We start from the raw sequence: 25,701 nt of genomic DNA on the forward strand, positions 1-25,701 counted from the left end.
CCGATCTTCACTCCCTGCTCCTATCGCATTCGCTTCAACAAACTTCGCCGTACTACCAAGCGCCACTGCCGGGTCGAGGGGCGGCACGCGGGACACTGAAACAGTCTGAGCCCAAGGTAATATCCGAGGACTGGCAATGCGAATCCTGACATTCTTTTTTGGCCCTGTCCGAGCTTTCAAAAGTACGTATGCGCAGCGTGTACGTCTAGGGTCCATGCACAGGTCAGACGCCACGCCCTGTGTTCCAAATAACTCCCACAGATCTGGCAGACGCCTGGGGTAATACTTAGTGCTGGACATGCAGGCTGTGATGTGCGTACCCTAGCCGAAGCACTTGAGGGTGCCATAATCGCAGCCTGCAGATCCGAGAACAGCCGGTGGCGCTGCTTGAGGCTCCCAATGAGGCATTTTGCAGGGAGGCGTGTCCTCAACGGGATGCGCCTGGATAGTGATTAGTGTAGTTTGGGGAAACGCTGCGGGAAAGCAGTCAAGACCAAGTCAACGAGGGGGGGGGGGAAGGGTGAAAGACGAGCATCAGTAGCCAATGGTCCCAGGGCTTGTGCATAAGGTACCGTGAAGGATTGGGAAAAAGCATCCCTAGCTTTCCAGAAGGAACAGCGGCACGGCGGGAAGAGATGAAAAAAAACAAGGGTGAAAACAAAGCTGATGCTCGGTGGAGAGCTGATCACGGCGCCTCTTGTGCCAGAGGTGCTACACACACCTACTCCCATGGCCGTCGCTTGGACAGGTGCTGCTGTCGGTCTCTCCGATGCTGGGCCAGCTCGATGCGCAGAAGATGCGTGACGGAATCCAATGCTAGGGCCGCATCATTGCTTGACTCGGCCAGACGCTCATTCATGCGGGCTGCTGATCCAACCAAGTCGTGGCTGGCTCGTGTCGGGAGGACCGCTCCCTCTACCCGCACATGGACGACGCCTCATCCACGCTATCACGGTTTATTGCACCTCTGACTCGGCCATCCCCTCCCGCCTGGTCGACTCCCACTTCGTCATCGCAGCCTCCGAGATCTGTAGGTGGGTGGGTGATGGCCGGGCCCGTACCCACGACACACCGGCCGCTTCTCTCCCATTTCGACATAGTAGACGACGACGACGGAAACGCTTCGGCTCATTGGAGTCTTCTGTTCAGGGCTGGCAAGGCATCGGAGCTGGGACCCCACAGGGCGTGAAAGCCATGTAATTGCAACCATGTGCCGGACGCCTGGTTTTATCTTTGTGCACCAGATAGATCACGGATGCAAGTCACTGATCCATCTACGCCTGGATACCCTCTCCACTGCATCTTGATCCGACCCAGCCTAATGCACACTCATACATGTGCAATGCAGATCCAACTCGGCGCCAGCAGACGGCAGGCCTCGAAGCGCCGTCTACATACCTGCTGGCGCCTTGACTGCCTCTCCTGCATGTATTGCTTTGGACAACATGGCTTCCACATGTTGGACTGCAATGGGTCAGGGCAATGTGTTGGGCAAGGGTCAACACACCCTCATCAATACTCTTGGCCATGTTTCTTTTGCTCACGGTCGAGGGGCCACGCCTAAGCCATGGCCATACCTCACGGCAATGGCGCTCTCCACACCGTTCCCCACCGTCTCGCATGCCTAGTCGCTCTGCCCGGTTCAGCTTCCAATGGAACATGCGCCGCACCCCACGCATATCACGAGTGGGTGTGATGGACCATGCGTGCGCGTCAATACCGTCACTCATGTCACCGAGAGAGGGCCTTGTGCTTCTCGATTCAGCATTGGTGCATGATCGCCGACCGCCCGTAGCAGCCCAGACTTCATTTGCTGCTCCTGCATATCTTCACCCTGGTCTAGCTGAACTAGCTGGTGTGTGTACCAGGAGCATCACTTTTGGACTGCTCCGAGGAACTGAGGCTGGCTGGCATGGTAGCCCCATGATGAGTGCCATGCAAGCATACGCGCCCCGCTTTTGGTGAGTAAACTTCGATCCCGAAGGATACTAGCCTTGAAAAGCATCATAATTTAAAAGACGATCCGTTGCCATGAGTTGGGCATTCGTCGGTTTCATCCACATGCTGCACCTATTCAGTAAGAGCTACTCCTTGCTGTCCATTCAACCCTCCATACTAATGCCATCTTCCTAGAAAAACACAGGAAGAAGCGCTCCTCTCTATCCTCTCTATCAGCCGACGACACTCAGGATACAGATAGACGACGCCCATCTATCTCCTCTGTCGAGTCCAGCTCTGCCTCGTCTTCACAGCCTACCAGACAATTCTCTCCTTCAAGTCCCCCAATAGCAAAGGGACTACCGTCTGCCCCAGAAATCAGCTACTCCACATCAGCTGTACCTACACTCCAGTCTCGACTCTCGGATCAGTCGCTGAAAAGGCCAGAACCAGTTTCGAGAACTACCTTGCCTGCTACACAGCCTCTAACAGTTGGTCCAGCCCTGTCTGTTGAGGTTAATTCTGCACCAAACTCTGCTTCAGGCTCTCCACCCCCGAAGCAATCCTCCCCCGTGCTGTCTTCAGCCAGCCCAACCATTGCTTCACCTCGCCAGTTTTCGGTGAGGTCTAATCTCAAGGCCCAGTCCTCCGTCTCTTTCAGCACACCACCAGTTTCTCGGCCTAGCATCATGCCTGTCCGAATTTCTACGTCCGGAAGGATGAACGGGACCAACGGGGCGAGCATTCTCTCCCCGCCCGACTCTCCCGGAGCCCTTTACCGCTCCAAGGGACGACTGCCTTCTTTCGCCTCTTCTCGTGCGACTAGCGGGAACTACAGCACCATCCGGTCTCCCAAGAAGCTTGCCAACGGTGCTGGCAACTACCAAAACCTCTTTGTCCAGGAGTCAGCCGCCGCGTTGGCTGACCGCAGCAAGAAAGCGCTGGGCGTGGCACATGAGAACATCCGCGATGTTACCTATGTCTCGTTTCTTGAATGGATCAGATCAGAGCGTCTCACCACACTGCCTCACAAGGGCAGTCGGTGGGATAGGGTCCTGATCCGTGCTCTGTATTTCGCAGAGCAGCTGCACAAGTTTGAGCAGGCCATCCAGCCATTCGCTCACAACAGTAGCTCGGCAGCCATTGTCGGTTACGGCCACGCACAGCTGCTTCTTGAGCTGAGTCACCACAACTCTGAAGCCCTGGATAAGGCATTTTCAATCTTCTACAAGTTTGCAATGTCATTCCACTCGGTCTTGCACCGCTCAGAGTTGCTGGCTGCGAGCCCAGAAATCCGCGAGCAAATCTGCCTCCTCTACGCAGATCTCATCAGCCTCGTCGTCGATGTGGGCATCCACTTCCATTATGCCGCTAAAGGTACGTGTTTACCTTCATCTCCTTAGAATGCATGCTAAACCATCTAGGAATGTCATCTGGCTCTACAAGTCTCGACATCTTTGAGCAGTTTGGCGATACCATCGAGTCCTTCCGTACTCGCCAAAACACAGTGATTGAATTGATTTGGCAATCACAGATCGAGAACGAAGTTTTCGAAGAAGGAGAGGCCATTGACGTTCAGCATCTGAGCCGATGGCTCGCTTCTCAAGATCGAGTGATTGCTGCCATCACAAGAGATCACGAGACATATGTGGACAACCAAGCTGTAAGTCTAAACACCGTGTTGTGTTGAATGTGCACTGACTTTGTTTGCTCAGGAATTCACCTGCCTTTGGTTCAACAAGCATCTGACAAAGTTCTTCCAAAGCGAAAACCGCATCTTCTTGGTCACTGGCCAGTCTGGTGCCGGCAAGACCACACTTGCTGGGTCTATCGTGGAGCGTTTGCAACGGCCCATGAACCGCAAGCAGTATGATACCATCTTCTGCTCCCTCTCACCCGACATTCCCACTGCTGCAACTTCGTTGGCAGTGGTAAAATCGCTGTTGTTCCAGCTGTTGAACCTGCGCATCGGCAACATGAACATGTACTGGGCGCTCTTCCGCGCCTACAACCAGTGCCGAAACTACGAAGATACCAAGGCCTACGAAGAGTGCCTTTGGCAGGCGCTCACAGAGGCGCTTCAGAATCCTCTTCCTGGCACCAACGAGCTCGTTGTGGTCGTGGATGGCCTGGACGAGATTGCTGACTCGAAGAGCGCATCTGTCCAAGCACTGGGTGGTTTCAGCTCGACCGGTTTGCTGGAGAAGCTGGCCAAGGTCACGAAGCAGGGTCGTGGCGTGAGACTGATTACCATGTCTTCTTCAGTCAAGCTGTCTTCTCCGTCTATGGGAATTCAACATGAAATCACGCGCGACGACGTTCGGGATGACCTCCACGCTGTCGCCATGCGGGCCCTTATTCACAACCATCACTTCCACAGTCAGCGTTCCTTTGACCAGGAGCAGGTGCTTGATCGAATCATTACGGCAGCCAATGGGTCATTCCTACAGCTCAGCTTGATCTGTGAGCTGCTGAATGGACAAAAGTCTCCCGATGCCATCAACAAGACATTGGAAGGTCTCGAAGCCTCGAAGCCAACCATCTCAGACCTCATTGTCAGCCTCATCAAGCAGCTGAACCCCAGCAACGATGCAAAGACTTTGCTGTCGTGGGTCTTGGCTGCTGAGCGCCCTCTCACAATCGACGAGATTCAGACTCTGTTCTCCATCGATATCGAGCGCGGCACTGTTGCAGACAAGGGCGTCAACACCAATACTATTTTCAAAGCTTTGGAGCCGCTGTTCACTTTGCACCAGCGCATCGTGCGATTCAAGCACCCTGTCATCCACTCCACTCTGCATGATCTCGCGGAAACGGGCAAGGTCTCCATTCCCCTGCAGAACAGCGAGACAGATCTCCTTCTCCGAGTCCTGGCTTACACAAAGTCTGTGCTCAAGGACCGCAGAAGCGAGCCGACTTTTGAGATTTCTGACCCGTCCACGCCAGACAACCTGTTCAAGCAGCACCGCTTCCTCGAGTATGCTGTGAGATACTGGGTCCTGCATCTGCAGCAGTCTCCTTTGGCGCCCAAACCATCTGGCGAGTTCAAGCCGACGCCCGAGCTGAAGAAGGTCTTCCCTGAAACCACCATGCTCTCGATTCTCGAGTCGAGCTGCTGGAACCTCCAGTTGCCAATTCCCCAGGTCCTCGAACTCCAGAGGGTTGTGTGCAAGGTCCGCGAAACACTGTTCACCAAGAACCACCCTGCTGTGCTTCAGACCTACCTTGCCATTGCCACGAGCTATATGATCGTGTCCAACATCACGGAAGCTGCCAAGTATCTCTACATTTGCACCATCATCAGCAAAGAGACTCTGTCGCCCATCCACCCACTGACCGTGGAATGTGCTACTCAGTTCTTGAGCATCACCGAGACGCTGACGTCTTCCTCGAGAACGGAGATCATGACGCACCGGGAGCAGATCTTGATGGTGCTCATCACGTCCTACGAGACTCAGTATGGTAGCTCCTCTGAGTTGGTCATCAAGACGCGGCAGCTTCTTCGCCAGCTTTACGAATCAATCAGCGAGAAGGAGAACGCACTGAAAATCACGCGTTTGATTGAGCTTCACGGGTCTGTCCCCCAGGCTTCCGGCGGCCACTGGGAGCATGGAGGTGTCCATCTCAAACACGTTCCACGCTATGATGACATCAACATTCACGGTGCCATTCTCGGCAGCGACGAAATCGAAGAAGAATATGCCATGGCCATGACCATCTCATCGGTTGAAGCTCAGCTAAGCTTGATCCAGCAGCATCTGCACCGCAAGGAGTTCACCAAGGCCGAGATGATGTACGCCGAACTGTGGATGGAGATTTCGTCCAAGTGCCGCACCGTCATGGCGCTGGAGTGGCACGAGAAGAACATTGAGATTGCCACCGCGTACTCTCAGTTTCTGAGAAATCAGAAGCGAACCAGCGAGTCCACGGCTATCCTGTGCTCCGTCTGGCAGCAGTATGAATCCCACCAGCTGTCGTTCTCCGAGAGCATCGTCTCGCGCCTCACACACGTGGCCAAGGAGATGAAGACGATGAACGCGCATGCGCAGGCTCTCTCCATCTTCAAGTTTGCCAGCTCTTACTACCAGAACGTGAGCCGCGAGGACTTGTATGCTTCGCAGGAGGTCACCCGGCAGCTTTCCGAGACGTCGAGCGAACTCGTGCAGCAATCGCTGTCGAGCTCCAGTTCGGTCACGCAGACGACGACGACAATCTCGGAATCGGTAGTCCAGGACGTCTTCTTCACAGCCATCTCGAGCTCCAAGACGCTCGAGTCTAGCACTGTTGCTGTCGCTAAGAAGCTCACGGCTCAGTACATGGCGAAGAAGGATTACACGGCCGCCATCAACGTCATCCACGCGACTCTGCAGCGTACATGGTCCTCGTTCCTCGCGACATCCATCCACGACGTCACCATGGCAACGTCTTTCACGCAAGAATCCGTCGAGCTGGTCGAGCGCCTTGCAGAGTGCTACCTGCAAATGCGGCAGCTGGACAAGGTGGACGATGTGTACAACCGGTTTTTCCGCGCTGTGCTCGTGACGGAGAAGGTGGACAAGGCCGTGTTTGAGAAGGCCAAGAACCTCCTGATCAGCTTCTACGACAAGCACGGCTACGCCGACAAGGCCATTAGCATCTTCCAGGAAATCCTGGTTGTGTATCGCGCGCGCATGGGACATACGCACGAACTGACGATTCAGACGCTGTATATTCTCGCCCAGCGATGCCGCGCACACCCACGCAACCACGGATACTGGCTGGACTACTACCTGCAGATTCTGGTGGCGCTGAACAAGGACTCTGATCTGTGCCACAAGAACGCGCTGGATGCGCTCCAGGTCGTGACGGTGACGTACTGGGAAGACCGGCGGTATGCCGAGGCCGTGACCTTCTACCGCGTGCTGTGGAACACGTTTGTTCGACAGACCAAGGAGCACCAGGTCTTTTCCGACGTCAAGTTCGTCGAGACGCTGTACGAGCGCTACTACCAGTGTCTGGAGGAGACCAAGGCCAGCTGGTCGGATCTGTACAAGGTGACCAAGGAGTACCGCGAGACGTCGACTACGGCGTTTGGCGCAGAGTCTTCCATCGCGGTGAATGCAACGCTCTCGCTTGCACAGGTTACGCAGAGCAGCGAGCAGCACATCTCCGAAGCCATTGCTCTCTACGAGGCTGTGTCCCAGTCCGGCAAGCAAGTAACCACTACCACCACCGTTACGGAAATCAACAACACGCTCTCGTCTCTCTACCACAAGCAGATGCACTCGTCGTCCTCCAGCACCATGAAGACGGAGACCATCTCGCGCGCCCTCAAGATGAGCGAATCCCACTTCCACGAGGCAACGCATGCCTACGGATACAGCCACGAGTCTTCGCTCACGAGCCTCAAGGAGCTCGCCACTCTGTACTCGCGCCAGCAAAAGACCGATGTGGCCGTCAAGCAAATCTCCAAGGCGGTTTCCGAGATCGTAGCCAAGGAGACGTCGTCGCAGAAGCAAATCGAGTCTGCCGCTGCAATCGCGCAGACGTTCCAGGCCATCGAGCAGACCAGCACGGCGCTCAGCATGGCACAGGAACTGCACCGCCAGATCTGTGCAAAAGACACCCGACACGCAGCCAAGTGGTCCTTTGACCTGACAAAGTCCGGCCGTACTTCCCTCGCGTTCCTGGCGTCGCTCAAATACCACCTCCGCCGGGACCTGAGCATCACGTTTTCTGAAATCTACGCCGACCTCACCATGGAATACATCTACTGGGTGCAGTTCCACCAGACGCTGCAGAACAACGAGAGCCTGACCAACATCCTGCTTGCGGCGGCGCCACTGCGCTACTTCCTGCGGCGCAACGACAGCAAGGAGATGATTTCCGTGGTGGAAGACCAGGCCGTCGATCTGTTTGTCAAGCGCGACGCGCAGGACCTCAAGGACTTTAGCAACGAGTCTCCGCGGCTTTTCATCATGGGCATTCTGGACTACCTCGGCAGCGGGCGCAACAAGGACTTTGTGCGCTCCGTCATTCTCTCGAGCAACCAGAGCGTCAGCCAGCTTACCAAGGCCAAGAAGTTCCGCGAGGCCTACGACATTGCGACTCTGGGCTTCCTCTTCGCCAGCAAGCACCATGGGTACAATGGGCCGCGCGCCATCGGCATGGGCTTCAAGCTGGCGTCGCTGCTTGTGGGCCGCGACACAACCGAGAAGTGCGGCGACGCGGCGCTGCGCAAGAAGATGCTGGAGCTGTCCAACCGCATTGTCAAGAAGATCCTGGACATCTGCAAGAGCCTCAAGATCAACTTTGCGCACATCCAGCTGTACGAGCTGAGCCAGCTGTCGGCGCTGCTCGGCGAACAAGCAGACTACGAGACGCTGGAATGGCTGCTCACGACGCTCTGGCAGACGCGCGACGCCCAGCGCTCCTGGCCCGCAGAAGTCCTACTCAACCTCGGTCGCCGCCTCATCTGCGCCCGCTACCTCGCCGGGCACCCCGTCAAAGCCATCCGCCTCGCCGAAGACATCGCCTACAACATGCGGCGCGCCCACGGGCCCCGCGCCCCCGTCACCATCGAGACGTACGAGCTGCTCGCCCAGCTGTACACCTCTACGGGCCAGCACTACCAAGCGCAAGCCGCCAAGGGCGAGAAGACAGCCAGCATTGCACAAGACTACTTCAAGAAAGCAGTGCTAGTCCACGAAGACATTCTGCGTGTGCTCGTCAATAAATCCTCGTCCTCTCACACGCACGACGACGACGACGACGATGACGACGACGAAATGGACACCACAGCCGAACTCCTCGCCCGCGAAGGCATAAACGTGAAAACGCAAGCCAACGCCCCGAGCCCCACGGCCATCGACTCGGCGACACTGGACCGCGCCGCCACGGCGCTCAAGCACCTGCGCCTCCTCAAACTGGCGTACCAGCGCCACGGCGGCTGGCCAAAGCCCTACGCAGAATACGACCGCCTCAACGCGCTTCTGTTCCGCGTCTTCGGCACAGACCCCACCTGGAGCGGCGTCGAGGGCACCGAGAAATGGGATGCGAAGCCGTTTGGCGCCGGCAAGGCCGAGGCCGCTGAAGGCGGCTTCAAGGGCGTTGACGACTGGACGTTTGGAAGCGACGACCTGGTTACCGGTCAGTTGCAGCAGGTCCTGAGTCCCCGGCGCGCCATGAGTCCTGCGCCGCATGGCAATGGCAATGGCAATGGCAATGGTGTGAGGATCCAGTTGCGGTGAGTGTTGCGTGGGTGGGGTAGAGGGTAGAGGGTAGAGAGAAAGAGGGGATGGAGAGAGGGAGTCGAGGCTGTGATGCTGATATCTAAGCGGTGTAAGTAATGGGATAATGACTCGATGCTTTGTTCAGCAACGTCATGATTAGGGATAGTTTTAGCATCGTCCCCCCCCCCCCCTACTCGCCATTACTGGCGTGCGATCTTTTTGTCCTTTTTCTTTCCTTTGTTCATCATCTTCATCATCATCGTTCTTTTCTATCCTTGTTGTTTATTAGTCTTACCTTTTTTACTTACTTACTTACTTACCTATCTAACGCCTGCATGCGTTTACTTTCTTACTCTCTTTTACAATTTTACATACAACATTTTCAATCTCTATCCATCTCTTTCCTTGGCTAGTCATCTATGTTTCTATCAGTGTGTTCAGCTTGAATTGTATTCGTAGTAACTCTCATTGGTAGTTATGTTGTATGATCGTTGCTGATTTTTCTTTTCAATCAAAAGTGTAGTTCTGGTAATGACATGTGCTCAATTGATGTTAATGATATCAAACCATGTCCATAAGTATCACGTTACGTGCCAAGCCAGCTCCAGACTAACATGGTTTAGCGACCTCTCGAGGCTATTCTGTTTCTGCTATTGGGTCAAACAAATAAACTCCAAATAAACTCTGCATGCATGTCACGCTAACAAAGCATATGGGAAGGAAAATCAAAACTAAATATGAAACGACGAGTTTCAAAATAAATAGTCGTATGTTAAATGTGTATATGGGTCGAAATGTCTGCTCTTAAATGCTCTTTTCCATCTCTTCATTCCTCCTGTCTACCCCTCAAACCAGTCTTTCGTCTATCAAACGTTGCTCTAGTTTCAAGTCTCAAAAACATCGGTAACATCGGTCCACTCGCCGCGTTCCCTACACTCCCAGTATCCGTCTTTGCCTCCCTTGAGCCTCCATACTTCTTCATCGCCCAGCGCGGCCGCCTCGACAGATCCGACTTTTGTGAACCAGCGGGGCTTCCACTCTTCGCCGCGTTCCTCGAGAACCTTTCTGCGCGAACGCTGGTGCTCTTCGAGCTGCGCTTTGAGTGCCTCGGCTTTGTCTACGTCGCCGTCTTCGAGCGCGCGCTGATCGGGTCGGAGGCGGGAATCCGTGGGTGCAATGCGGCCTTTTTCAATGGCAGTGACTTGGTTGAGGGCCGCCGCAAAAGTCGTGAGACCGTAGTGTTTCTCCGCTTTGTCGACGAGGCTGCCTACTTTCCAGATGGTCTTGCCCGCTGGTTGGCCGTTGGTGGTAAGTTGCAGATCAGTGGTCCATTTGCCCGTTGCGCCACTAGGGAGGATGGAGCCTGTGCTGTCAAAGGTTTCGACAGAAACTTCTTCTGAGCGACCGGCGAACATGCCGCCAGCTTTAAAAGTACATACGGCTTTTGCGCCCGAAGTTTCGGACATGATGGTCATGGTGCCAGAGGGCTCGAGATACTTTTCTCCTGCAATGACGTTACGTAGGTAGGACGTTGCTAGGGTCCAGGAGTAGTGTTCACCCGAAGCATGCAAGAAGATGCGAACACGACCATCTGTGTTGATTTCGGCGCTCTTGCCCCAGAACTTCTGCATTGGCGTAGGGGATTGCATAAATGTCCACTCTTGCGCCTCGGCTTGACAGGCCATGCGGACGGGGCGGTGGACGACCTTTTCAGCAAAGAAACGGAAGCCCTTGTCTTCGCGGACGAGTTCGTATGTCTCGCCGAGCATAGGATTGAAGGGCTTGCGGATTGCGCGATCTTTAACACGGGTATTACTGAAGGCCGAGATTGCGAAAGCGGCAATATGGACCAGTCGCTCGCCCGTTTCTGCTGGTACCGTCACAGCGGCGTCTAACAGTTCGCTGTATTCCAGCTGCTCCGCTAGTCGTTGCAGTGCCGATGTGGGTTCGTTGGCAGATACGGGCATGGCAATAGTTGACAGGTCCTTGCCAACATTTTTTCTGAAGAAGGCAATCAGACTCGGAGGTTGAACCTTGGGCGCAGTGACAGTCATCCGGCGCTCAACAGGGCTGAGTGGTAGAGGGGTAAGAGACGTGGGCTTTGTAGGGAACAGTGCTGGAGTCATTTCCAGTGACATGCGCGTACGATCTCTCCTGGTATCGCTTCCATTTTCCGAAGACGATTCCGACTCGCCATCCGAGTCGTCGTTGGGAGGGTGCTCACGCTCACGCTCTTCGTCCCCGCTGTCGCGCCGGATAGTCAGCAGCTGCGACTTGCTCGGATCGCCATCGGGAGCATCGAAGAACTCGTCGACGGATTCAGCGATGGATTCAAAACTGTTGCGTGACTGCACAGCAGAGAGTGGTGGCTGTATCAGCGCCCGGCGTTGTTTGCTTTCGCTGATGAGAGTGGAAAAGTCCTGGACAACCGAATCAAGGTCTTTGAGCAGGGCCATGCAGTTTTCATGCAGGGCTTCTTCTGGTGAGCGGCCCGTGTAGCTTACGCTGTTGGGGCGCCCATTCGGGTTGGGAACTGCAAGTGTGCCGTTTCCTGCGACGTTCTTCTTGATTGAACCTGCAGGGCTCTGAGTAGCAGAGCTTGGCTTGCGCTTCCAGAAAGAACCCTTGGCAGGTGCCTTTTGTTCGGGAAAGTAGTCGCCGGACTCTGTTTCGGATGGCGTGGGCGATACAGCCTCATTCGACTTGGTGGTGACCAATGCAGCTGGTGTACCATACTTGGGATCGGTTTCCTGGGCCAATCTCCGCACCGCATCTCGCGTACCTGATACTCTGCCTACTAGCGCCTCGACCCGAGCCCATTCGTTTTCTTCGGCGGCGTTGATGGCGCGCGGAAGGCTTTGAAAGGCGCTCTCCTGAATCTGCAGCGTTGGCGAGGTCACGGCCCCCCTGTCGGCGGCTGTCCTCGAGGCGCGGTCAAGCGCTTCTTTCCACATGTGAAAATCCTTTTCGTTGTTAGCGCGCAGCTGCCAGATCTCAGCCCCCGAATCCACCGAAATCTCCCTTGTTTCTTCGTTTGCGCCCACGGCAGCGAGCGACAGTGGGATTGCGCCGCGCAGGGCCGAGGAGTGGTCGTTGCGGTAGTATGATAGTGTTGAAGTTGTGAAGTCCAAGGAAAAGAACCTCCTCGCATAGCCCTGGTTCCGCTTTCTCTTCTTCTTGTGCAGGATTCCAGTGAGGAATGACGAGCCAGAAAGACTACCTGGCTTCTGGGCATACTGCGATCTCGGGCGCTCTCCAGGGGCTTGCGGCAAGGACTCTGACGACTCGGCAGGGCCCATGGACGGACTTGACTTATTGAGGCTGGTAGTGCTTGCTCCCGCCATTGCCTGTGCATAGTGCATGTGGTGGCCAGACTTTGGGGCGGCATTGGTGGGGTACGTCATGAGGACAAATGTGGCCGTCTTGGAGACGGTCTTGGAGAAGGTGTTGTCAAAGACGAGGCCATACATGCCGCCCTCGCCTGCCGGAATGTCGTAGGTGCCCATGGTGACCAGGTCGGCCTCGCATTTCCCGTGCCAGTGTACCTGCTTGAGGCCAATGGCCGACAGCTTCTCGAGGACGACGGTGCGGTCATTGCGTGACGTCGAGGCTCCGCGCCCGCGCGTGACGGGGGGTTCGAGGGTAGGGGTACCTGGCCCCGCTTCGAAAGTCGACGACGAGGGCAGATGTGGAGCCGAGCCGGTCGCGTTTCCGGGGTGCTTGAATATGCCAAAGTTGATGGACTTTTTGTGTGGCTGGACGCTCCATGAGATTGTGTGGCCCGACGAAACATTGACCCATCTGACGAGGTACGACTGGTAGCATCAATCAGCAACTGCGACGGGGGCGCGGCACGGGCGACATACTTTGCTATGGACCTCGATGTTCTCCATGCCAGCCATGGTTGCGGCGGGGTGCTATGTCGGCGCGTGTATCGGGGGCGCCGTGCTGCGTATCCACGTCGGGAGGCAAGCTGTGGGTAGTAGTGGTGGTGGTAGTGGTAGTGGTAGGTACGCGGGGGGGCGGGCGCCAGTTGGCAGCGCTCCTATAAATGCTCGGCAGGCAAGCGAATGCAAGGCGTCCGAGTAAGTCGAGAGTGTTAGTGAGCGGGCATGTCGGACGCCCCGAGGGACGCAGGACTGGGCGGGCGTTGTTGAGCGAGGCGGCTGGTCAGGGCTGCTGGCCGGCGACAAGCTGGTGGAGGGAGGGAGGGAGGGAGGAAGGACAGTCGGAATCCGATGGTTCCAGGGCCGAGTTGTGGCAGCTGCGACACCTTGAGCCGGGCGTCGTCTTGGTGGAGACGGCTGGCGGCAGTGCTGGGGCGCCCTTGGTGAGGGTGAGGCAGGTCAGTAGCCAGTCAAGCAGGATAGATGCAGGCTATTCGAATGACATGCGTCGACGCTACCGCCATTACACAATGTGCCTGGCACGCGGCGGCTGGGAAGCATTGGCATCACCAGCGAGCCGGGGTATGCGTTGGTCCAGCCGCCCTTTGATTCAGCCTTACGCCACCCTTCAGCCACCCTTCAGCCACCGCCATTGCCCGCCATACACATGCACCGCTATCCAGCTATACATGCACCGCTATACATGCACCGCTATCCACATGCACCGCTATCCACATGCACACGCTGGCCGCTGACAGCCAGGACGGACAGCATGAAGCCGCCCCGTGCCCTGCTTGGTCAGCCAGAATCTCGGCATCAGCATCAGCATCCACCTCCCCAGCCTGGCCTTGACCTCCAGCGACCGCTCCCGCTTACCCGCCTCTCCCTCGTGCTGCCATGGCCACGCCTGCGCAATAAGTGGACCTCAACGGCCCGCGTGCAATAAACTCGGGCAAGCCCGACTTGCCGTATTCGACACGAGCAATTCGTCCGTCCCTTCTGTTGCGTCATCTGGAACCTGTCCCGTCCCCGGCGTGCAACATGTGCATGTGCATGTGGTATACAGCCAGGGTCATGTCATGTCATGTCATGTGACGTCCTGCCGTTCCCCGCCCAATCTTGCAGTGCTCCACGCCTATCCCTCGACAATTTGTCCGTCGCGATGCAGTGCAATATCCTCTCCGCCTCCAATTTGTGGGCTATTCGGGCACTGCCAGGAACCGTCAATTTGCATCCAATCTATCTTCATCGCGCTAGCGTATGTCGTCTGTTCCCGCAGCCCGCACCATGCCAGTCCGTGGAGCCTATACGCGCCCTACTTAACATGTCGTCTTCGCCGATTTTGAGCATGCAGTTGCTCCTCTCATCCTGTTCTGCTCCGCTCCTTGTCCGTAGCTAAGAAGATGGTAAAATCGACTATCCTCGCCTTGGCCTTGGCAAGCACCGGCTTCGCTGCGCCCAAAGCCCGGGCGTCTTGGCCAGGATGGAACAACGTCAAGCACCTCTTCGTCTTTGGCGACTCGTATACCCAGACGGGTTTTGATGTAAAAGGCACCCAGCCCAACCCCTCAAATGTCCTTGGCAATCCGCCCTACCCTGGATGGACAACTTCAAACGGTCCCAACTGGGTCGGTTTCCTCGCCACAACCTACAATGCTAGCAAAGTGCTGGTATACAACATGGCCTATGGCGGTGCTACCGTCGACTCGGACCTCGTCACCCCGTATACTCCCACAGTCATCAGCATGAAGAACCAAGTACAGACGCAATTCCTCCCCACCTACGGTTCCCATCCCAGTTTCGCTCCCTGGACCTCGGACTCGTCGCTCTTCGCCTTCTTCATCGGCATTAACGATGTCGGCAACAGCTGGTGGCTGAACAACGCCACGCTCTGGGACACCATCTTCTCCGTGTACAAGAAGCAACTCCAGGACGTCTACGCCACCGGAGCCCGCAACTTCCTCTTTCTCAGCGTTCCCCCCGTCAACCTCGCGCCCCTGACGCTCGAGCAAAACGACAATGGCTACGCAAAGGAGTACGAGGGCAAGGCCATTCTCGACTGGAACCAGCGAATCACTAACATGGTATCTGCGTTCCAGGCAGAGCACACGGGCATCACTGCATTCATCCATGACTCTTGGGGCCTGTACAATAGCGTTATCCAGAATCCCAAGAGCTATGAGCAGACCAAGGACCTCAAAAATGTCACTGGTTACTGCAACGCATATCAGAAGTGAGTATATCGAACATGTCGTTACACTGCGACAAGGGACTAACAGAGAACACAGTGGAACACCGAATTGGTATACAAAGGATCCTAGCTGCGCATACCCCGTCAATGAGTACCTGTGGCTTAACAACTTGCATCCTACTTTCCCTATTCATAATGCTACGGCCGCGGCAATTGCTAAGCAGCTGTCCAAGTAAAATTTACATGAAGATGGATTTGGGATTGGGTCACTATCGGTTTGACTGCTATGTATACTGTCTTACTGCACAAAAGAGACTAAAGCATAGTAATCTGCGTCCTTGATACTCATGAGAAATAAAATAAGATGCGGAGATGTTGTAGTCATCGTGGATACGAGAGGGTCTGATATACTAAAACTACAACAAAAGTCATACATAGTCTGAACGCGAATGCACTTGCACCATCATTAGACCAATCTACATCACCCGTCATATCATGTCACGTTATGTACATATGCTACATTCTACAAGAACTACATCACACACGCTCACTCACCCAGATGGCGCCTCTACACCCACCACGTATGACCTCTGTGAGAAGTTCATACGGCCTTGCGCTCTTGGCATCATTCTCCACGGCATGGTCCAGGTGCTCCAGCTCCTCGTCGCGTATCCGTCTCAACTCGGTCACCAGCTTCTCCAACTCGGGCCCCAGGCTTTCCCCCCTCTGCTCACATTTCTTGGCCCAGTCCAGCAGCACCCGCACTTGCTCGTTGTAGTGCGTCCCAATCTCCGTCTCGACCGCCTCTGTGCACGCCATGGCCGCCTCGCGCCCCATGACGGCCGTCGACCACCCCAAAATGCTCGCCGCCGCCGTCCAGATGGGAGTCATGGCCGTAGGGCGTATGCGGTGCTTGGAGATGACGTCGTTGAAGTACTTGTAGTGGCCCGCCTCCTGGTCGTACATGTGCTTCATCAGCGGTCGCAAATGGGGATGCGACCGCGTAATGACGGGCGATTGGGCGGCATAGATGAGGATGGCGGCGAGTTCGCCCGTCTGGTTTACCCGCAATGCCGACAAGAGAAATTCGCGCTGCTCGGGCGTAAGCGGCCGTACAGGCTTTCCATTGTGTTGTGTTTGTGGCGGCGGTGGGGTTGTGGTTGTGCTGGAGAACCGCCAGGCGGTTTGGCGTGGTGCGCATGTGGTGATACCTGGGGCCAGGAAATCGAGAACGGGAGATTGCCGGCTGCGGGAGACGCCGCGTGGTATTGTCCGTGGAAATAAACGTGCGCAGGACATATTGTGTAGTTGCAGTCTATTGTACGAAAAAGCAAAGTGAAGGAAAGACGCAATTGTTCAAAAGAGGAATCAATGCGACAATGAATCGATGGGGAATGATGCGCTCACTGCACGCTAAAACGACCCACTTGGAGGACGCGGCATGGCCCGAGCGCTGCGAGCGTTTCCCTGGCCTTTGGGCTTCCCACGTTCCTTTCCTTCCTCTTCTCTCCCCCTTAAGCGCGCCCAAATCTCCTCACGACATCCCCAGCGGCCCCCGTTATCCCCGCCATTGTCGCCCGGACAAGCCTGAAAACCACCGCCAAACTTTTTCCAGCCACATGCGCAATGTCGGCCGATGATATCGACGATGAGCTCTTCGCCCTCGCCGGCGGTGACGAAGATGCAGACGTAGAAGAAGGCGAGGCGTGAGTACTCTCCTCTCACCACCCTTTTCCATCGCTTCCCTCGCCTCTGATGCTCCGCTCCCTCCACCGACCACCTGAACCCCTTGCCGCGACACGGCGCTGACTCGACCCAGTTCATCGCCTGCCGCCTCGTCGCCAAATTCGCTGGGGTCGGATGCCATGGACGAGTCCGACTCGGATCGCGATGACGACGAACCAGCACATGCGGCCGACGTGCCCTATCCCTTGGAGGGCAAATACATTGACGAGGCGGATAAGCGGCAGATCATGGCCATGTCGCAGCTGGAGCGTGAGGAGATCCTGGGACAACGCGCCGAAGAGATGAGCAACGCCAACTTCAAGGCGGAGCTCGCAAGGCGCGCTGCCAATGTGCAAAATGACCGAAAGCGAAAAGCCGACTCAGAGGATCCTGACGATGCCATGCGCAAAAGCAGCCGCCCAAAGGTCCAGCCCCGTAAGAATGAGAAGCTCGAGGCATACAAGCGCGAACGAGAGCAGCGCGGCCAGCAAAGACAGCGAAACGACGACCGGCGTGGTGGCCGCAGGCGGTCCAGTTCCGCTGATCGGGACGCTCGCTCAGATCTCGACGCTGATGGTGAGAGCGATGTTGAGTGGGACGACAGAGTACCAGACAAGGCTCGTGAGGAGGTTCCCGCAACACTTCGCGACTTTGAATCAGTGCGCGTTGGCAGAGGCTTCTTCTCAGAAGTCTGCTTCCACCCAGGTTTTGAAGAGGCCTTGACAGGCGCCTTTGGGCGTGTGGGCGTCGGTCAAGATGCACAGCGGCGCACTCTGTACAAGATGGCTCAAATCAAGGGTAGGCAAATCGACGAGAGCGTTTGAACATGGCTGACTTTTTCAGGCTTCTCAGTAGGCAAACCCTACGTTTTCGAAGGCAAAGATGGCAAACGAGTTGCGACTGATCAATACGTCGTTGCGCAACACGGGTCTGTGAAGAAGGACTACCAATTCCAATTCATGTCGAACCAGCGGTTTACCGAGCAAGATCTCGACATCTACCGTCAATCGCTTGCAGAGACAAACGCCAAAGTGCCAACACAGTCTTTCCTTCAACGGAAATACGATGACCTCAAGGGGCTCCAGAACCACTACTGGACCGACGCCGACATTAGCGCACGTATCGCAAAGTCAAAGAAATACGCCCACCTTCTCCAGCGCTCGACGTCTGATTCGCAACCCAAGATTGCTACACAATCGGATGCGGCTGCTCTGCGTGTGGCTGAACTCAACCGCAAGAACCGCATATTAGAAGCTGAGCGCGTCCGCAAAGCCCAACTCGAGCAGCAGAGGCAAAAGAAGGTTGAGCAGAAGAAGGAGGCAGCCAGGCGGAAAGCAGAGGAAGAAGCCAAGAAGGCACGAGAAGAAGAGGAGCAGAGGAAGAAGGCCTTGGATGTTGACGCTCTTTTCGACGGCGAAGGCAGTTCAAGGGCAACAACACCCAACCCCCAGCAGTCCAAGAAGAAAACGGAGCGAAAAGGCCTGCCGACGTTTAGGAAACCAAAGATGGATGATGACATTATTGCCAGCATGGACATTGGCGTTGATATTGAGATTTGAGCCATTGAACCGTTTTGCGATTGGCAACTTGAGTTTGCTCCTTCGTCGTTTGGCTTACTTCTTCTTCTCTCTCTCTTTTCTTGGGCAATCAAAGTTGATTTTTTTGCTCTCCTCGGCGGCCCGGACAACACTTGATATACCTCTCTATACCACGATTTTCTCTTGGTTTAATGCCTTCTCTTTTTTTAAACCGTTTTATCCATTACCGGGTTTTTCCTTATCCATCTTAACGTGCTTGCCCCTCCCCCCCCCCCCGCCCCCCCCAAAAAATTGAGTATTATACGATTGACTCTGCATTGCGGCGGTGTTCTGTTTATTTCTTCTTAAATTCCTTTTTGGCAGGGACGGGAGCGGGAGCGGGAGCGGGATGGAAGTGGGAGGAGAAAAGGGGGGATTAGTAAGATATACACTTTTTTTTTACCCTCTTCCACTATCTCGGTTTTTCACTATCTCGGATTAAATACCTTTATGAAAAAAAAACAGGGGACAGGGATAGAGAAGGCAGCCCATATGGGGCGTTCATGTACATGTGCTGATTATTTACATGCCTGTCTGCGTATTAGTAGGTTGTATACGTTTGTCCAGGCTGTGTTATGGCATGGTGTTGAATTATGTCGGACGCATGCAAGGGTTTTTATACGGAATATGTATGGAAATGCTGTTGTGATTAGTGTGGAATGTCGAGATTACACCTACAACAATAACAATAAAAGCAACGACAACGACGATGACGATGATAAAGATGATAACAACACCTCTTTTACCAATACAGCTCACTTCACTTCACTTCACTTCACTTCACTTCACTTCATTTTATTGGTCTGTCTGGTAACTATACTCGGCGCACGTAGATACAAGCGAACTGTAGATGTGAAAATTGGAAATAGAAATGAAGCCGAGAATGCGGAAACGCGATAAAAAACAGAGATACAAGGACTCTGTTTGTATCGAGATACTTGAACTGTAGGGAAACGAAAGGTATATGTATGTATATATACATGCGTGCGTGCGTGCGTGCGCGGATGAGAGTATAAAGTGTCTGTTGAGTATATATGTATTGTGATGCGGGGTAAGTACATAGATTCGTAGAAGAAAAAGACGGTGATGATGATGATGATGAGGATGATGATGAGTTTCACGGCACAGCATAGCACAGCACAGTCCTTGCTTTTAGTTTAGTTTACTTTATGCTCCAGTATTACTGGGATACTTGAATAATTGAATAATTGATTAATTGATTACACTAATTGCTGGATACAAAAAGTCGCCATTCTGCTATGCACTCTTCATCACTTTGCATGGAAGTAGAGACTTCCACCGAGCTGGATGTATGTATGCATGTACCGTCTTACTTACTCACGCAACTACACACACGCGCCAGTACCAGTACTAGCGCCACAGCGTCCTCCTGTGATGTAGATGCACGCTGCAAGTTGTGTCTTGCACGGGGTCTTTCCGTTTAGTTCAATTCAGTTCAGTTCAACTTAGTTACAAGCCGGTTTCCCCCGTGTTTCCGGGATTTTATACTCCCATTTCCGCATTAGCATTAGCATTAGCATTAGCATTTCCAGTACCTCCATCACCATCCCTATCTCCATTGCCACTAACCCCTACATTCCCATTCCCACTCCCCTCACCTACATCCGCACCCGCATCTTTCCCCCCTTTCACCAGCAACCCAGGTACAACACCACCACACTTCTTCACCCTACGCACCACCGCCCTCCTCGGCGCCGCAACACCAAGTCGCGCATCGGAGCTCGGCCGGGGACTTGCTTCGGGGATGGGTTCGAGGGGCGTTGGGGGATGGCGGAGAAGGTGCGTGTGGGCGTGGGCGTGTGCGTGGAGGAGGTGCGTTAGTATTCTGGGGTTTTTTTCTGGGTCTTGTTGGAGTTGTTGGAGGTGGAGTTTTTCTTGTTCTTCCGAGGGGAGGGCAGGGCTGGTCGAGCGCTTGGTGTGTGGGTTGTTGTCGGGGCGAAAGCGGAAGTAGCGTCTGCAGATGAGTGTGGTGAGGAGACTGCTGTGTGTTATTTTTGGTTTAGTTGGGATGGCACGGATGGAGTTGTGTGGGGTTTTGGTATCGAGAGTGTGCAAACTATGTATGCATGTATGTATGTATGTGTGTATGTTGGGGTTTGGAGGAAGAAAATATAGCATAAAGTAACATCATAAATCTAGAGTGTTCAGGGATCTTGCTGCAGTATTACTCACAGCAGCAAAGCAACAGCCGCACAAAGTCCCCCGATCAATCCGTTCCGGATTCTATTGTCGTCCCCGTCGTCTTCCGTTGTTTCAGGGACGGCGTGGCGCAGGAGGCGGAAGAGGAGGTTTGGCTGGAGCGAGGGACTTCCTGATGTCTCCTGCATTGCTGGAAGGGCGACGACGCCTGGTTTGGTATTGTCGTTTGTGGGCGTCCATATGCCTGCCTGAACAGTGCCCTGTCCCTTGCGGATAGCAGCATTTTGCTCGTCGGTACAGGTCGAAGACTGGCGGATCCAACAGAATGTCTCTGGTTGGGGTGGCACGACATTCATATGATCAGACGTTTTGGGTCCTTTTGTGCTAAACGATGATAAGTCGACATTGCGGCCTGTGCTGATGTCTTTGCCATGGATAACGCGGTTGAACACGGTAAATGCGGTTTCCGGTTGGTACTGAGGGACCTGGTGGCCTGCGTCGTAGATTCGTGAGAAGGATAGGTTGCCGTGTTGACGAACGGCCCCGCCGACATAAGACTCGTTGACCATGATCTCGGCATAGCCGGCTGCTGGGAAGGCGGTATCGTATCCCGGGACAAGGCGAGCAAGCTCAAGTGAGCCGTTCTGGCCCCCATACCAGTTTCCTATGAGATCAGCATCTCCATACATCAGGGCTACCTTGATCCCGCGATCGAGCAGGCGCGCCAAAGACGCCAGTTGAGTTCCACGGGCAGCATCTCCAACTACAGCACAAGTCAGCAAAAACGACAACTTTACGGGAATCTCTCAGCAGGATACGCTTACTAGAATACATGGCAGTCAGGGGCGCACTGGTGTCCGAGGTGAAATTGACTGGAGCGCCGATGGACTGGAGGACGTTGGCCTCGTTGAGATATTCGACGTAGGCAGCGCTTGGCCCAACTTGAGGCTCCACTCGCCAATCGAAGGCGCTGCGAAAGATACCAAGGGCAGGACCAGCACCTATTTGGCAAGCATACAGTGCAGCTGCACAAAGGTTGTTGGTATTTTCATCGTTACCGAGATTGTCAGGATCATTCTTAGCGGCAAGAACACGGCATTGTTCTGTGAGATCCCTGCAACCGTTTTCTGCATTGATGGCGGCTATAGCACTCTGGTGTACGGCAAAGTCGATGCCTTCAATGCCATAGGTATTGTTGTGGGCAAAGTCGAGAGCAGACGTGATTGTGACGACAATATCCAAGATGCCATCTACAACACCCACAGAGCCAAGATGGATTTCCAATGCACTGCTCGATATCGTTCCGGCCTTTCGTCGCTCATTCTGCTCTTCGAAAAAATTGGCAAAAATAGGACCGTACATGCCGCCGTAACTCTCGGCAAAGAGATGGATGGCAGCAGACTCGACTGTATCGCGGCCGGGGCGCTTCCCGGGGTTGTACTGGGGAAAAGTAGAGAGGAAGCCTTGGAGGAAATGCCAGGCTGACTTTGCGGCAATGGCAGTCAAATGCTCCGTGTTCGTCGTCTGTCCAGAGGCAAAGGTGCCGTTTTTAAAACGCCACGCTGGTACACCATCCGGAAGGGGTGAAGGCGGCTTGCGGTTTTCCAAAGCAGTAGGGTCATCTGAGTTAAAGTCCACCGACGCATTCACGCGCGTGTCGTAGGAGAAGCCAGTCTGAGTTGGCTGGTCGATGAAGAGCATGTTTGAACTGCGGTCCCAACTCCAAGGCCTGGGCTGTGTAACATAGCTGCTATTGGGCCCCTGAACGACCTCGCATGGTCCCACTTCAGTAAAGAGACCAACCATGCTAGACTGTCCCGGTCCGCCGTTCAGCCATATTGTCAGTGGCGCAGTCTCTGGGCTATTCTGTGCCTCGACGAACCAGAAAAGCGTGTTGATGGGGTAGTCTTGCTGAGCCGGTGCTAGTGAGGACGGAGGAAGATTGATGTAGCCCGTATACTGCTTCTGCCGGTCAGAGGACGTAGCACATGTACCGACGTCAGGATGTCTGTAGGAAATGGTGATGCTGGGGTCCACGGGCGATTTGATAACGGCATCGTAGGTTACGGGGAGCGGATACTGCTGGGCAAACGAAATCCCGGCATGAAGAACAGGGAGTGCTAGGGTTATGTGTGGTAGTCGGAACTGGTACTACTTAGCCTGCGCGCCTACTCGCTCGCATAATTGGACAGCCTTACCATGTTGTCGGGAACCTGCTTTCCAGCGGCAGGCTATCGCATGGAATAAGGATAAGAGGCCTGGAAGGCTGCGCAAGACCGTCAGACGTATGCGCGCATCCGCACTGCCGGGTGATGTTGAAGAGAGGAGACGAAGGTGATAAGCGTTGCTGGTCTATCGTGCCTACTTGTACTTGTGCTGTAGCTCCTTTCACCACCGTCAAGCGATGGACAGCCATATTTTTGAAATGGAAGCCCCTAATGCACCGCAAAGTAGCTGCAGCATGAGCTAGACGCATGTAACTGAGCCCCATTGCTTGTGCGATCTGTTTGACAACGCACGGTGGGCGCTGGCCGATGTCTACGCCGCTCTACGTACCTTGTACATGTCCGGGCAACACTGAAGGACTTCCAAGCTAGCCACTTCCGGGTCATAATACACGATGTTGCACAAGGACAATAATGCAGCGCCGTTCCTGCAAGGTAAGCGACTTCAGCAATAGCCCAATTGAAACCTGCAATCTCAATAACACGATTGCGGCACAGTGCGCAAGACACCTACGCCGCCTTCCAACTACTGCGCCACTCTGCATGCGGGCGACCCGTACGACCAAGGAGAATTCTGGTACCCCGGTACGGAACATAAATAGGCTAAGTGAGTACATGGGTTCACAGCCAGACAGCCTCCCGTACTCAACCTTGAGTTCAAGTACTCGACATCCATGGCGCGTAGACAGGCTGCGTAGTGAAGTCATGTAGTCAGCTGGACAGAGCGGCGTCCGCTAATTGCATCCTTCGTCCATAGCCGCCATATATCCACCCAACTGCATCGGCCATGTCGTTGTGATACGGGGTCCATCCTGAAGACATGTTAGTCATGGCTTGCGTACTTGCAGGCGCCCCAAATCTGCTCACCTTCAGGGGCGAAGCTGCCACTGGCTTTGCCTTTGAGCTCCTTCCAGGTCCTCTTTTCACTGAGCCCTAGCTGTACGGCTCTTGATCTCGCGCCGCGCTTCGCTATGATGCGCACCTCGCCCTTTAAATCTTGCTCTGGCCCTGCGATGCGCCAGTTCTGGATCACCTCGTTTCCTGGCTTGGCTGCCCAAGGCTGCATGATACGCCCGTCGGGCGTCCTTGCACTGCCCGTCGCTGTTGTCTGGTCGTATGGAACAATGAACATTTTGACTTCTGCGCCGTACTCGGCTCCATCACGCTCCTTGATGAGCGCGTCCCACGTCTCTGGCTGGGCTGAGCGTTTGCTTCGATGGTCGTAGCCTGAGGCGATGAAGTCGGTGCAGGGAGTTATGTAAGTGAGTTCTCTCCACGCGTCGCTATTGAGGAGGCTTTCGATATCAAAGTAAGTGGTGACGTCTCGCCAGCCATCGCCCATGCCAAAGCCATGCCAGCAGTCTTCCACAACTAACGTGTCAAGGCACAAACCAGGAAGCAAAGTAAGCGCATTTGCCGCATAATAGGCTGGGTAGTACTGTGTGGTTTGCGCAGGGTACAAAGGAAAGGGATAGGCGCGGACTCGAATGTGGCGGAGGCGGGTAAGCACACTTTGATCGATGGAGAGGAGTGTTTCAAGTAGATTCTCCGTGCCGCGGAAGTGAATGGTGCAGTTGAGGGGAAGATGGCGGCTTGCCTCTATGGAGATTTGGCGACAGGTGAGCAGCAGAGACGTGCGGTTCAGAGACTCGTCATCAGTGCTGGGCGCGCGTGGGTGTTTGAAACCGTGTCGAATAGTATAGCTGCTGAAGAGGAACCCATATATGAGCTCGCGCAGCTCAACGGGGATGGTGAGAAGATTGGGCGCGCTCATTATGTTGTTCACGCGGGTAGACGAATCAGCAAGTGACCGAGGCAAGCAGATGATAAGAAGCAACGCAAGTCCAGGACAGTAGATAAGTACAGCAGAGGCCGGTTTGATAAGTGCAATCAAACTATTACCGGATCTGCATGTGACGACAGATACCGGCGACGCCCAAATGCTCCGGGGAGCGCGGACTTGAACATTTGACTCGGCAGGGGCGGTAACAGATACCTCTTCGGCTGTCATGCCGGCACTAAAGATGACGTTTGGATGTCTTGCGCTAATTAGGCCTGCTAGTGCCCCCCGGGCAGTATCCCTGGGTCGCGTGCTGGTCGCAAAGAGTCGCGTATTATGGGTGTCCATACGGAGGTGACTGTCAAAAGTTCTTGCTAGCGCCACGCTAAGCCGCCAGCCTATCGGCCCGACTATTCTTGGCGCCCACACCAATCTTTTGAAGCTGGCGATACCTTGTATACTCATTTTTTTGAGTGTTTTTGATCTACCATGGCTCTAAATACGGATATATCGACCCGCTCTTTTATTGTTGCATTGAAGTCACCTTTTGGTGGCAAATCTACACGCGAAATCGCAGAAATGACAGGCATATCGCCGCGTACGATCGACTCAATTTATGGTAGAGCCTGCCAGCGAGGCTTTGAGCCTAACGCACGCCTAATTAAGATCCTTCCGCAGTACCTCGAAGATGCCCCGCGCGCAGGCCGCCCTCGTAAACAAGAAGAAATACACGACGCTACTCTTAAGAACGTACGCCGCGATAGGTATGGGAGAGAGAAGAGCTGCGCTGATATTGCTGGTGATCTTAGTGTTCACGGCTACAACGTCTCGTCGTCCACCGTATGGAGAGTCCTTCGAGCAGCCGGTTACAACAAGACGAAGCCGACGAGGAAGCCTGGGTTGACGACGAAGATGAGACAGGAAAGACTTGAGTGGTGTCTTGCCTATAAAGATTGGACACTTGAAGATTGGAAGAACGTTATTTGGTCAGATGAGACTTCTGTTGT

At 54.6% G+C, this 25,701-nt stretch overlaps 8 protein-coding genes across 8 annotated transcripts; 4 read left to right on the plus strand and 4 right to left on the minus strand.

Annotated features, from left to right (window-relative positions):
• Positions 1-2,129: 2,129 nt before the first annotated feature.
• SETTUDRAFT_133905 (uncharacterized protein) lies at positions 2,130-9,267 on the plus strand. Its single transcript, XM_008022763.1, has 3 exons — positions 2,130-3,315; positions 3,363-3,601; positions 3,654-9,267. The coding sequence occupies exons 1-3, from the start codon at positions 2,628-2,630 to the stop codon at positions 9,165-9,167; spliced, it is 6,441 nt and encodes a 2,146-aa protein (XP_008020954.1). The 5' UTR covers positions 2,130-2,627; the 3' UTR covers positions 9,168-9,267.
• A 649-nt stretch (positions 9,268-9,916) lies between these two features.
• SETTUDRAFT_162510 (uncharacterized protein) lies at positions 9,917-13,122 on the minus strand. The gene is made up of 2 exons (XM_008022764.1): positions 13,016-13,122; positions 9,917-12,964 (listed from the first exon to the last, which is right to left on the minus strand). The coding sequence occupies exons 1-2, from the start codon at positions 13,049-13,051 to the stop codon at positions 10,034-10,036; spliced, it is 2,967 nt and encodes a 988-aa protein (XP_008020955.1). The 5' UTR covers positions 13,052-13,122; the 3' UTR covers positions 9,917-10,033.
• Positions 13,123-14,261: 1,139 nt separating this feature from the next.
• SETTUDRAFT_133912 (carbohydrate esterase family 16 protein) lies at positions 14,262-15,463 on the plus strand (the record flags this gene model as incomplete). The annotated part of the gene is made up of 2 exons (XM_008022765.1): positions 14,262-15,269; positions 15,325-15,463. The coding sequence occupies exons 1-2, from the start codon at positions 14,440-14,442 to the stop codon at positions 15,461-15,463; spliced, it is 969 nt and encodes a 322-aa protein (XP_008020956.1). The 5' UTR covers positions 14,262-14,439.
• Positions 15,464-15,764: 301 nt separating this feature from the next.
• SETTUDRAFT_18619 (uncharacterized protein) lies at positions 15,765-16,526 on the minus strand (the record flags this gene model as incomplete). Its single annotated transcript, XM_008021917.1, has 1 exon — positions 15,765-16,526. One exon carries the CDS (start codon positions 16,524-16,526, stop codon positions 15,765-15,767), a length of 762 nt encoding a protein of 253 aa, XP_008020108.1.
• A 228-nt stretch (positions 16,527-16,754) lies between these two features.
• On the plus strand, positions 16,755-18,751 carry SETTUDRAFT_162512 (uncharacterized protein). Its single transcript, XM_008022766.1, has 3 exons — positions 16,755-16,933; positions 17,047-17,750; positions 17,796-18,751. Exons 1-3 carry the CDS (start codon positions 16,854-16,856, stop codon positions 18,509-18,511), a joined length of 1,500 nt encoding a protein of 499 aa, XP_008020957.1. The 5' UTR covers positions 16,755-16,853; the 3' UTR covers positions 18,512-18,751.
• Positions 18,752-20,632: 1,881 nt separating this feature from the next.
• On the minus strand, positions 20,633-23,004 carry SETTUDRAFT_162513 (uncharacterized protein). The gene is made up of 3 exons (XM_008022767.1): positions 22,888-23,004; positions 21,514-22,834; positions 20,633-21,452 (listed from the first exon to the last, which is right to left on the minus strand). Exons 1-3 carry the CDS (start codon positions 22,888-22,890, stop codon positions 20,719-20,721), a joined length of 2,058 nt encoding a protein of 685 aa, XP_008020958.1. The 5' UTR covers positions 22,891-23,004; the 3' UTR covers positions 20,633-20,718.
• A 621-nt stretch (positions 23,005-23,625) lies between these two features.
• SETTUDRAFT_152978 (uncharacterized protein) lies at positions 23,626-24,688 on the minus strand (the record flags this gene model as incomplete). The annotated part of the gene is made up of 2 exons (XM_008022768.1): positions 23,626-23,726; positions 23,782-24,688. 2 exons carry the CDS (start codon positions 24,686-24,688, stop codon positions 23,626-23,628), a joined length of 1,008 nt encoding a protein of 335 aa, XP_008020959.1.
• Positions 24,689-25,183: 495 nt separating this feature from the next.
• SETTUDRAFT_82531 (uncharacterized protein) lies at positions 25,184-25,549 on the plus strand (the record flags this gene model as incomplete). Its single annotated transcript, XM_008022152.1, has 1 exon — positions 25,184-25,549. A coding segment is annotated over one exon (366 nt), but the record flags the coding sequence as incomplete, so codon positions are not given.
• Between the last annotated feature and the right edge of the window lie 152 nt (positions 25,550-25,701).

The sequence above is a fragment of the Exserohilum turcica genome (assembly GCF_000359705.1).
Source record: "Exserohilum turcica Et28A unplaced genomic scaffold SETTUscaffold_1, whole genome shotgun sequence".
In the NCBI taxonomy this organism is placed as follows: Eukaryota; Fungi; Ascomycota; class Dothideomycetes; order Pleosporales; family Pleosporaceae; genus Exserohilum; species Exserohilum turcicum.

Excerpts from the sequence above, each read along its gene's own strand:
- SETTUDRAFT_133905 (XM_008022763.1), top strand. The coding sequence starts at position 2,628 with ATGCCTGTCCGAATTTCTACGTCCGGAAGGATGAACGGGACCAACGGG. Across the intron at positions 3,316-3,362 it reads CTTCCATTATGCCGCTAAAG|GAATGTCATCTGGCTCTACA; the intron begins GTACGTGTTTAC and ends TAAACCATCTAG. Across the intron at positions 3,602-3,653 it reads CATATGTGGACAACCAAGCT|GAATTCACCTGCCTTTGGTT; the intron begins GTAAGTCTAAAC and ends TTGTTTGCTCAG.
- SETTUDRAFT_162510 (XM_008022764.1), bottom strand. The coding sequence starts at position 13,051 with ATGGCTGGCATGGAGAACATCGAGGTCCATAGCAAA. Across the intron at positions 12,965-13,015 it reads ACATCGAGGTCCATAGCAAA|TCGTACCTCGTCAGATGGGT; the intron begins GTATGTCGCCCG and ends TGATGCTACCAG.
- SETTUDRAFT_162512 (XM_008022766.1), top strand. The coding sequence starts at position 16,854 with ATGTCGGCCGATGATATCGACGATGAGCTCTTCGCCCTCGCCGGCGGT. Across the intron at positions 16,934-17,046 it reads GACGTAGAAGAAGGCGAGGC|TTCATCGCCTGCCGCCTCGT; the intron begins GTGAGTACTCTC and ends GACTCGACCCAG. Across the intron at positions 17,751-17,795 it reads CAAGATGGCTCAAATCAAGG|GCTTCTCAGTAGGCAAACCC; the intron begins GTAGGCAAATCG and ends TGACTTTTTCAG.
- SETTUDRAFT_162513 (XM_008022767.1), bottom strand. Across the intron at positions 21,453-21,513 it reads CCTGACTGCCATGTATTCTA|TTGGAGATGCTGCCCGTGGA; the intron begins GTAAGCGTATCC and ends CTTGTGCTGTAG.